An 11784-nucleotide genomic window follows, 5' to 3' on the forward strand; every position below is an offset into this window, starting at 1 on the left:
CAACACTAGCGTTTTGGTTTGGGGTGGCTGTGCAGCCACCTGCAGATAGCGGAGGGGCCTCGGCTCAGTCCTCCTTGCTCCCATGAACAATTGTAACATTAAATTGCAATTGAAGCTTATTAGCGTAAATGAGGTTTTAGGTCTCTAGAAATCCAAGAGTTTTCTTCATTACCTTTTTATTGTTGACAAGAGAGGGAACCAGAGGGACAGTTCAAAGCTCCACCTGGAAGGTATTGAACTTTGTTGTTGAACAATAACCAAATAAAACCAAATAACTATCTTGACTGGCATGGTGAAATGAACACTTCCTTCTCCATAGAGAACACTGAGCCATCCCACCATTGCGCCCAGCATTAGAGGCTGTGTAATCTATAGGTGTCAGAGCTTACCAAAGAGCTAACCTAGACAATATTTAGCATCTTAATAGTTGTTATTCCCTGAACAAGTAGCATAAGTGGCTTCACAAAAACAAATCATGTTCATATGAACCAAAACAGGTACATTTGTCCAAATAGTTTACTATAGCAGCAGTCGGCTGCAAACACCTACAGCGAAATTCTGCCCTCACCTACTTAACTAGTGATACGGGTAGAGGTAAAACACGTGTGAGTAAACGGGAAAACAATCTCGCCCTGCTAAATGACCCACACATCTTGAGCTGGAAAAAAACCATCTTAATTAACAATAGTGTGATCTAATGACAGGTTTGGGATTTGTCCCAGCAGTGTACCGGTAGCAAAGCGGACTGCTGTAATATGCTGGTGCTTTAAGGCCTAATCGCTGCAACTTCAACAAAAAAAAAAAAAGACCAAAAAAAAGGAAAAAAGAAAAAAGCAAGAAAAAACATTCACCAATCAAGTCAGATTGAGTACAACCTGCAGAGTTACTGTACATCTTAACTTATACCTGCTGGGAAAACTTGCTAGATCAGACTTAAATGTAAATACATCTATTTTTAACTGAACCAGTTTTTACAGGGTCTGAAGTATTCTTTCACAGGAAGAGGTTTTTAATATTCACACTGCTGCCTACAGTAACTTAATTTGTCCTCCTACTGTTCAGTGTTTTTGGTTTTGTGCACATACCCACTCCCCTGCCCCCAGTCGAGGCCTCGGTGGAGGGTGTGTGGGTGGGTTACTAATAGCTCCTCTTACATTCTGGTCTACATGACATTCTTCATGAAACTGCTCTACATAAAACCCAAGCTGCTTGATTTATCTATTGTGCCTACTATCTGATGTATATGATGAAATGCTAACTTGTTAAATGTTCCTTTATTTCTATTTTACTGTGCACAAAGAATACTTATTTAAAGCTCATTGTTGCAGTCCTATGATGCATGATCAGAATTGTAACAAAACTAAAATAATCCAGAAACTGGTGGAGTAAAAAAAAATAATTATTTATCGAGCCTTTTGATTACCAAGAACCCCGCACAATCCACTGTCAGCTTGACCACCCCACGCTGTGCTCAAATACAGGGGGTCGGGGAGGGCAGGGAGCTCTTCTACTTTCTGCCATAGACACAGAATGGAACGGCTTACTCAAGAGTCCCAAAAATGACTGTAACGAAAGTCTCTGCATCTACCTTAAAAATGTGCTCTCCTAGCAACAGCCAAGAATAAACATAACAGCACAGACTGTGAGATGTGGGTGGGGAATGTAAGTGAGCTAATAAATCCAGCTCTTGATCTAGCATTTGCCTTTGGAGGGATTTGATTCATCCCATTACAATAAGGGAACACAGTGTGATTAATCTAATTCATTCACCTGTCACACAGAAAACAACCTAACAAAAAAACCCAAAAAGCCCCCCCCACCCCACAGCAAAAGCAAAACAACTGGCTTACCTCTTTATCCATCCGCTCCCTGCCCCGCTGGCAGCCAGCGCTCCTGTGGTTGCTGCTGCTGAGGAGGAAGGGCTGTGGGGCTGGGGGCTGCTCACCTGGGGAGGCTGGGGCTCCCGAGATGGCACGCGATGCCCAGGTGCCAGGATTGCCATGGTCACCTGGCCTGCAGGCAGCTGCGCTCACCCAGCGAGCACGGAAAGGGGGAGCTGATCAGGAATAACCACCCCCAGGAGCCCTCAGGGCTGTGGGGGGCCCTGGCAGGTCACAGCCTGTGCCCTCACCCTGACTTCTGGGGCATGCAAAGAGCTTTTCTGGGGCTGCACACGATGTACCAAGTGCAAGTGGAAAAAAAATCAAATCACAACCAACCAATACCAAACCCAACCAAAACCAACAACCAGCCTTTCTATAAAATACTTGTGTTTGCCCTGTGGTTCCACCATACATACCAACACCGATGAAAAGCCTGGAGTGAGTCACACAAGTACATAATTGAGAAAAAATCCACAAAGCTTAGCAAGAACTAATGAGACCAAGTCTGTAAGTCTTGCACACACTCACCTTCCTTTCTGTTCTCCATTTCTCAAAGGTTCTGCTGCTTTGGTCTTTGACTTGTGAAAAATTCGTTTTGCAACTGAAGAAAATAACAAACCAAACTTACTGAGCTACCTCTAAGCTCCTCTTTTCTGGAAAAAAAAAATAATTCTAGATCATTCAAATAAGAAACTTGTGGTATTGTTTTCCTGCTGGCACTAAAAGCATTTAAGAGGGCTCACTGTACAACATCTGTCTGCCAGGACCTTCTCACATCTACATTTCTTTGAACACAGTTGAAAAATTACAACACTTGCCCCTCCTGCTGACGCGTATCTGACCAAACCTCCTCAAGTTTACATAAATGCCCTCACGCAGTTCGCTTCCATTGCATTTAAGCCGCACCTGGCGCCCTGCAGCGCACAGCCCAGTCCCAGGAGCAGACGTGGGAACTGGTGCCCCTTTGCTGACCCTGCTATGGGAGGAAAAACTGTTATTAAACATCATTGTTTAGTACTATTTAAGCATCAGATTTCTCTGTGGCAGGGAACTGACAAAGGATGGTTGTGGTCACACATTTATCTACCAGCATAGACTTCTGCATTTAAACTTCTGAGTGTTTTGACTGAGTTTACATTTCAACAAAAGGTAAACACGTTATATTCATTAACTGGAACTGTTCCAACCCGCTCTCCCTTCTCTGCTATTGATGCATCTTTGTCACCACCCTGACACAACCAGCTCAACTAAAAAGAACCTGCACCTCCCCTGGCAAAGCACACAGGTGTGAGCACCAACCACCCCACCACAGACTCCTCCCCGACCTCCCACACGTCACTTTGCTGGAGCTCATGAATCGGACAGGGGGGTGCACAGCCTAATCCAATGCCACACATGTGCCTGTGACACCACAAGCCACATCCAACCCACGATCACGCACTGCCAAGGAGAAAGGCTTGGGAAAACAAAAGGGTTGCTGGAACAAAGAGGCTGACGGAGGCTTAAGGCCAACACCAGGCTTTTCAGCCTCATGAACTGACCACTGGAGCTTGTTCTTCCTGTAAACTTTACATCACAAACACACACTAACACCTCCCTCATCTCCTTTACTGACCAGCTGCAAGCGGACAAAGTGTTTCAAGCTGCATCTATGGATAAAAAACTTGCACAATCCACCGAGGCATAAAACAGCAATCAGGAAACCACAGGTTATAAAAAACTAACGACTCAAGGAAGCTGAGGTAACCAAAGAGGGGAGGATAATAACAAAACAAGTCACCCACTTTTCTTGAAAATGTTTTATTTGTTTCTGAAGAGGCTGAAAACAAAAGCAATTCCATGTTTCAGAATACCAAATACTATCTGTAGCACAGGACAAAGAAAGAGTTTTCAGAGAAAACCATTGCACTAGACCCAGATCTACTGAGCTGCTCAGAATATTGCAACAAGGCTGGTGACCAGATCCAAGGGTGGCAAAGCACCCTTCTGCTGGGCTGGTTCACTGAACGCTGGCTGTGCAGCTCCTGTCCCCGCTCAGACCCTGCACTGTTTGTGCAGTGTCCTCTTGCCCACAGTGGGACGGGGGCTGGTGAGCATTGGCACAGTCACTGGCACTCTCAGGCACCAAAAACCAAACAGCAGGAAGGACCCGGCAGGTCCCTTCCCGCGCCGGTTCCTCCCGGGCAGGCCCGAGGCACACTGGCAAGTGGTTTTGCATTAACGTTGCGTTTGGTTTGGGATAAAACAGGCTGTCAGTACCAAGTACAGGCAACCTGGCATTACTATAATTGCTTAGAAAACATAAACATGATAAAAGGTTGCAGAGATCCCTGCAGCCCTGGCTGCAGAAGCACAGAGTGCACAGCGCTGCTGCACCCAGCATCCTGCAACTGCTCACACCAAGGGGCAAGTTTGGCCACTGGATACAGGGGACTTGGCGTCACCCCTGGGCTGTCACTGAAGAACCAACCTCTAAACTGCACACACCGATTGCCTTACAGCCAACCTGTCCCAGCTTAACGGCGTCCTTACGAGTGACAGCAAGAAAAAATGGTTTCAAAAAGCAGATTACTGCAAGACACGTTTATGATTTACAGAAAAATCCAGCCATTAAAAACAATTGTCTTCACCAGATATTCCACAGGGGAAAAGTTGTATTTCAGTTCTCATGAAGAGAAAAACTACAGAGCTATTCACAGTAGCAACAGTGAACCCCAGTCTACCGTAAAAAAACAATGAGCTTGTACTTGATTGTGTTGCTAATTTTTGCCTAGAAAGGCTGCTACAAGAAGATCATCAATATTTACACTTATTTCAGCCATGCAAGTTTAGAACTTGCTGATGAAATAATTGTGTGTTTAATAAGTTATGAAAGCAGTGACGGGCTTGCTTTCACTGAGTCTTGAGCTCAAATAAGATTCCACAAGAATCCTGAATTTTCTAGACTTTAGGCTGGCTTATTTCTTTCTGACAGTCTGCCTCACTGCTAAAGGCCTTTAACCTGTTGCTGCCTTCACGTTTTTCAGCCTAATTAAACTGGTGGGTTTTTAACTGAGCTGGTGATGGGCACTGACACCTTTGCCGTCTGTCTAGTTGCCACAAAGCTGCCATCTCCAAGAACTTCCAAGGTGGGACTGGGAAAAAAAGGCGAATATAGGAGAACTTGGAAGTCTCAGAAACAATATGAATTCAGAGTTCATTTGCTACAGCACAGAGCAGGAATATGTTTGGTTAAGAGAAGAAGTTCTAAGACTGCACTGGCCCAGAACAACTGGTCACAAACTACTATGATGTTCATATTGGCTTGTACAGCAAAGTAGTCACGTATTTCTTCTTGTAGCGATGTGTAGCGCTAAGCACCATCACTCCATCCTACAGGAGATGGAAAACAAGTGAGAAATATAATCATCTAAAAGCTGCAAGTGTGAAGAATGTGCCCTGGCCTCTCACCTTGATAGAAAGTGCATAGAGGTGGTTCAACATGACGTGGTTGGGTTCAGGGAGCAGAGCAGGATCGCACTGGAGAAAAGACAGAGTGAGACAGTGTGAAAATCCGAGAACTCACAGTTTACTCATCACAGCTGATGGGTGCTAAACACTGTCTGTAGCCCTACCCTCAAACAAATCACACTGCTGCTTACGCTGAGTCCACCAAGAAACACGAAGTTTCAGAACAATCCAAGACCCCTCCAGGGTGAAACCCTCCACATCCTCACTGCTGTTGTGAGACAGACTTACATTATTGGTCATGTGCTTTTGACATCTAAGCAGTGTTGCAGTGGGAAGGTCAGGGTTTCTGGGAGTAAAATACCAATCTAGCTTTCTTTTCAATTTTGAAGACAGTCAAGTAGAAAAATAAATTTACTTCAGATGGATCCATCCGGACACACATAACAAGGAATTTACCAACATAGCAACTATTCTAAGGTTTTTCCTTGCCTGTCCCCTGTCTGTACCCAGATTTTTTCCCCATCTATTCACACCCTCAAGGCCATTATTCAGCCAAACAAACTAATGTACTCACAGAAATCCCTGTGTCCTTATTCAGGATGACCTGCAGCAGGTGGGGAGGCAGAATAGGTGGTGATTTAAAGCGTTCCTCTGCCTTACAGACATAGGGCTCCTGGTGGTACGGTCCGGGGGGTGAACTTGACAACTCTGCCAGAAAGATGTTTAATAATTATTCTTAAATAGTCTGTAAGGGTATCTGCTCTTTGTAGGTACAGTTTTACTGGTACTCCACGTCAGTTTTCACATCCAGGAACACGCAGCCCAAAGAAATCAATGGCATGTAAATACACGAGCTGCAGCAGATGATGCAGTACAGCGATCGATACCCAAGAAGAGATTTAATATGTCTGGAGCCTGACTTGAGACTAGCTGTAAAGATGTGGGAGGTGGCATCCTGAGGGCCCTACTGCACTCCAGAACGTCACTGTCATCTCTGGCCAGCCCTTCTCCAGTGAACACCTAACAGCAAACACTGCTCCACAACATCACCGCCAAGGGAAGCACTAAAAACATGGTACGCACATGTAAAGGCAGCTATTATTCCCAGGCAGTGACAAGGCAATAGAAAGAGCTCTTCAGAGCCTAAAGCAATTAAGGAAAGGTTGTTACAGCACATAGTGAGGAGGCATCTACTTGAATCTCCTCCTGGCTTCTTGTACTGTCCAAGTCTCACAAATTACACTCTTTCTCCAAAAAGGCTTTGTTCCACACAGCAAAACCCAACCAAACACACCCGCTGCCTCAGATGCAAAGATGGGTCTTCTGAAGGAGATACTATGTTAATCAGTGTTTCCAGCCCTACAGAGGTCAAGAAAAAGCAGTTGGCAAGGCTGATATCAGAGATGACTTAAGCAAAACCAGCATTTTCCTATGTATACTAAACTGTGAAGATATGATATATTCCTAAGTCTGTGTCAGCACTACTAAGATGCACCTAATTTCTGACTCTTAATGTGCAACTCCTGACCTCCTCGGCCCAGCTCCTTAGCAGAGGAAGATGGAACTGGGAGCAATATAGGCTGTCCACATTGGTTTGATGTTGTAAGGTAGGGATTGATGCATCACTGAGTGTGCTAAAAACAGCCATTTCACATCACACAGGCAACCAAACAGCAATTAAGCAGCCATGACTTCCTCCTAATCAGATCTGCAGTGACACGTGTTGCTCTGTCAGAGGCGTCCTCCTTTACACATTTCACATTCTTCCATTGTGCATCTGTGATTCCTGCACACGTCCCCAGGGCGTGACAAAGCTGGAGATTAATCTATACTGGAGTTTTAACTTTGGATAAAAAGGAAGACTAAATTGTTAACAGCTCTAAAAAGTGTGATACAAAATTACCAGTAAGTTCATACCAGACATGTCAGAACATTTTTGGGAGTCCACCATCAAAGCATCAAATACTTCAAAGTCAGTTTTCTTCACCTGGATGATGTTGTTGACGGTACCTAGCTGGCTGGTTACTACGGGCTGGAAAGAAACAAGGTACAAAAGTCAGAATAAAAAAACTTGCAGGACTATTAGATTCTCAAAACTACACAATCAGCATTACCGAGAATGAGATATATTACTTTTAAAATATGCCAGTACCAGATACAAAGAGCTCACCGTTGTGCAGTTACTGTAAGGTTAAGAGCAAGTGCAAGGTTTAGGACTGGGGGATGCATGTCAGTTGAACCTGCCAGGTCCACAACACTCAATAAATTCTTGGGCTGTAGCTAAGGCTAAGGAGCTAAGCTTTACCGCTAGCTTCTACAAGGCTTTCAGAGCCAGGCTAAGATCTGCATGGCCTGATGCAGGACAGAGTAGGGATAGTATTACTAGTTTACTACTAAAGCTAAGACTGGAGTCCAAGGCAGAGGGTTCAATGAGCTCAACTTACTGCAAGGTAAATTCTGCAAGGTTTGCCAAGACAGCAAGAAAACTGGAACCAGCAGCCGTGAACGGTGCTGAAGCAGGTAGAGACTGCTGGACGGACTAGTGCTAAAGCTCATTTCATAGCAGAGGTGGAAAAAAAAGGTCTGGTAGATTTCGGCACAATTACTGGCCTATGGAAAGATCTACAGCAGTGATAGCAACATTCTGGCACTGACAGCAAGTACACCAGAGGGAGATTTGGGCTGTCAGCAATACTACAGTGCTTTAAGAGACAGTTTGGCACTAGACAAGAAAAGCTCATCATCTTTTATAAACCAACGCCTTGTCCTTGTCACCCGTTTGTTACAAAATCTCCTGACCTTTGAGGCCATCAGTCTGATGCCACCACCTAGGACAGCTGGGATCAGAAATCTCTCTCTCACCAGCTTGAACAGGCAGTTTCTATTGTTAACCCAGAAATACCTGCTCTCTGAAAAAGCCATCTATTGGCAGAGAAACCAGCAGGCTTCTCATCTTCAGACGCTTCAATGAACACAAACGGCGAGCCAAAGAAACGTTACCTCTGAAGGATCGTGTGTCCACTGCCCGTCCACAAAGAACTTGTACTGGTGCTCTCCTTCTGGCAGGTCGAGGATTGCGACAAAGTTATTGTGACTGGAATTCAAGACAAACCATCAGCCCTGAAATATTCTGAAAAGTACATTGATCTATAAACTGCAACAAACACTGTAATACAGTTTAGTTTAAATAAAATACCTACTCAGGTACAGAAATAAGCAGAGCTCCAGAGCCCTCTTGGTACCTTAACACAGATTTATTCTCTCACTCATGTAGTTTACCAGCAGGTATCCCAGGCTCAGAGTTTCCTAAGCAGAATCTGCACTCTTGGAGCTGGGCAAAATCCAACAATATGGCAAGAAAGTACATGTGCCATCAGAGACACTGTGCTTAAAACCAGCTGCACTGTACATGCCCCAACTCTACGCCAGGCAGCAGACTGCACAACAAGGATTGTTTCAGGTCATTCCTGCATGGTGCCTAGTGAAGAAATCACTCCTTCAAAATTAACACACAGCTCAATGTTCACCCTCTGCCATCTGAGAATCAAAAAGATTCTCATCAAGGGCTTGAGAAAAGAAGCAGGGAAGTGGTAAATCCAAGCACAACACCAATCTATCAACTGACCACCTTTCTCACTGCACTAAGCATTCCCAGTCCATAGGAAAAACACCGATACAGCAGCAGCCATTTATTACCTCCTTGTCAGAGGAATTTTACTCCAGTTGTTGAAGGACCCAGATAAATAAACTTCTTTTCCTCCTCCAGTCCAGCGAAAGACTGTTGGTCGAGCTTGAGTGGGGGTTTTATCGTTCACTTCCAGATCTTGTTGCCAAGCTAGGAATTCTTCTTTCTCCAGCGGAGCCTACAAGCACAATGTCTTAATCAAAAGAAATTCTTTCTTGGCAGACTTAGACAACCTGTATTTTACTGAACACGTTTGTTTTACTTGGCATGATTTGCTAATGTACAAATCTACAAGTAGGTTATGATGTCAGATGGAGACTGGAAACCCTGTGTTTCTAGACACTGTTCACAAATTAATTTGCACAAATTCTGCAAAGATGTTAAAGCCTTCCAAATTTGCTGAAGGCAAAATAATCCCCCCCCTCTAGCCTAAATTAGGTTCAAAAGAAATGGCTTGAGCTTACAAGAGTTTTCAAAATATGCAGGTACAAGAAAAGAAGAATAATTAAGAAGAAATACCCTTAGGAAGCATTTAAATTATATGTACACCGTAGGTACAAAATTTGCAGTTGGCAGAAAGATTATGAGTTATCTATAGGAAACAGCTCTGTCCAACAGTCAGAATCTAAGCATAGTTTTGCATTAGATATTCTTATGAAATATGATACACAGCAAGATGTTCCTAACAATCCATCTAATACTGAGCAAAAATCCAGTTAACAGATCTTTTAGTATGGAAAATAATAGATAAAATGTCACAGATGACTGCAAAAGCATTAAGGACCTGAAGGAACCTGGGACACTGTACCTACAACTAGGGAAGAGCTTTAAGCCTGTTATATTTTCATTTTTCTACAATTAATTATTGCTGGAAACCACAACATTACACTCATGTCTGCTTGAACAATCTCTCCTTTTGTGTGTATGCTCAATGACAGAATTAAGGAAGGCTGCTAAGAGCACCACAGTGGGACAGCATCCCCAAGCCCTAGTGTTACAAGACAAGAACAAACCAGCCATACTTTCATTTCCTCGGGGTGGAACAAGTCCGCATCTTCAGGACTGTCCATTAAAATTTTTGGTCTATCACCCTCTTTCGTACTGATGGCTCCTCCTGAGCTGTCACCTCGGGAGGCCTTATGCCCATGACGCTCCAGTCCAGCTCGCTCGCTGCTTGTATTCCCCATCTTTAAGGACCTAAAAGAACAGGAAAAGCCAGATCGGTACAGGTACTTTGGAAGCCAGAACACCAGCAGGCAGGAAAGCAGGCTCATCAGTAAACCTGGGCTCTGTTTATGCACTGGAGAATCTAAGAAATTTGATTAAGCCCAAACGCTAGCATCTTCAGATTGCATCATACTCAGAAAAAGACACTAAATGACAATTTTTAGCTGCTCTTAATAATACGCTACAGTTCAATACTCAAGCATTTCTGCAAAATCAGCCTCTCTAAAAGTTGTCCAAACAGGTACCTGTGACTGCAGCGCACTAGTATTGTCATTCCAAGCTAAGTGCCTGTTCTTCTGTCTTCTCAATACCCATGCGTATAATGTTCCATATCGGCTGAAACTTCAGCAGAACTTTCTATCGGAATGCTTCACAAATAGCCTACTAGAAAAGTGACTACACTAGAAAATAAAGTTATCTCAGGTGACAACCTGCTGAGGATCCCTACAGTGGTGGGCTGTGACCGTACAGGACAAACAGCTGCTCCAGGGGAGGCTTCTCCAGCCTCTGCCTTTCTCTGGGAGAAGCGGTGCAAGAACACAGCACTTCTTACGCTCCACAGCCTGTGCGGCCACATCCAGGGGCAGAAGGGATGACTCTGGATGCACATGCCACATCTTATCGGAAAAATGACCTACAGATGAAGAGCAGGAACGGAGAGGTGGCCAAGGGGGGCGTGTGGAGCTGTACAAACAGGCGCTGCAGAGAACCCAGCAGGGTACAGGCACAGGTATGGGATATTAGCCTGTTTCCTTTAAGCTCCAATTACAGTCATTACCCAGCTTTCACCTGTACTGGTCCCACTTCAGTCACAACCTGAAATCAGTCTCAGAGGGCATGGCTTAACTCAATAAACAACTACAAAAATAAATGAACTGTCACGATAAAAAGTAAGCCTAAATGCAGACATTAGCTGGCTATATGAAGTTGCAGTAGCTTTGAGCACTCTGTATCTTCTTTGAACAGTTGATTCTGTGAGATGCACTTTTGAGAAGGCACGAGTGAACCTGGATAGCCCCTGAGGTTCTCCCCAGCAAACGCACCTGTACATTTTACCGGCCGAGCCGACTCACGCCCCGCGGGCAGCCGGGCACTGCTGCCTCTGCCACCCCCCACCCAGCGCCCACCGCCGGCCCCGAGCACTGCCGGCAAGCCCGGGCCTTGCAGCCCAGCGGCCCCGTAGCAACGGTCCCCATAGCGACCGCCAGGACCCCGGTTCCCCCCACCCCCCCGGCCAAGCGAACTCACCTCCCGCCGCAGCGCTGGTCGCTGGCCCTGCACCGCCCCACAGCCGCTTCCGCTTCCGGCCGGGTGCCCGGGCTGCCGCCCCGGGGCGAACCCGAGCCCGGCGCGCAGGTTCCGGGCCGCCCCCCGGTCCCAGCCAGGAGCCCGCACCGAGCGCTCCAGGGAGGCTCCCGCAGACCCCTGGAACTTGTCCCACACCTGGTGAATATCGCTCTTAAACTGGTGCCGTAGGTATGAGGTCAGCAGTGACGTGCGAGGGCTCTTTACCTGCCCCTCGGAGCTCTTTTCTCCACC

The 11784-nt window shown here is 45.5% G+C and overlaps 1 protein-coding gene across 2 annotated transcripts; it reads right to left on the minus strand.

The window, feature by feature from the left end:
- Window positions 1-211: 211 nt before the first annotated feature.
- PRKAB1 (protein kinase AMP-activated non-catalytic subunit beta 1) lies at window positions 212-11549 on the minus strand. Of its 2 annotated transcripts, XM_080355604.1 has the most exons (9): window positions 11494-11549; window positions 10041-10215; window positions 9030-9196; window positions 8334-8427; window positions 7251-7365; window positions 5908-6041; window positions 5334-5402; window positions 2412-2484; window positions 212-223 (listed from the first exon to the last, which is right to left on the minus strand). In XM_080355604.1, the coding sequence occupies exons 2-8, from the start codon at window positions 10203-10205 to the stop codon at window positions 2434-2436; spliced, it is 795 nt and encodes a 264-aa protein (XP_080211730.1). In that variant the 5' UTR covers window positions 10206-10215; window positions 11494-11549; the 3' UTR covers window positions 212-223; window positions 2412-2433. The 2 variants fall into 2 exon arrangements, with proteins under 2 accessions (XP_080211730.1, XP_080211729.1); XM_080355603.1 differs by lacking the exons at window positions 212-223; window positions 2412-2484 and adding an exon at window positions 3708-5255.
- Window positions 11550-11784: the final 235 nt, after the last annotated feature.

This window comes from Nesoenas mayeri, assembly GCF_963082525.1.
Source record: "Nesoenas mayeri genome assembly, chromosome: 17".
Taxonomy (NCBI): Eukaryota; Metazoa; Chordata; class Aves; order Columbiformes; family Columbidae; genus Nesoenas; species Nesoenas mayeri.

Coding starts and splice junctions, on each gene's coding strand:
- PRKAB1 (XM_080355603.1), bottom strand. CDS start 10,205: ATGGGGAATACAAGCAGCGAGCGAGCTGGACTGGAGCGTCATGGGCAT. Junction 7,366..8,333: donor GGACACACGATCCTTCAGAG/GTAACGTTTCTT, acceptor GTTTCTTTCCAG/CCCGTAGTAACCAGCCAGCT. Junction 5,403..5,907: donor ATAAGGACACAGGGATTTCT/GTGAGTACATTA, acceptor TCTTTTCTCCAG/TGCGATCCTGCTCTGCTCCC.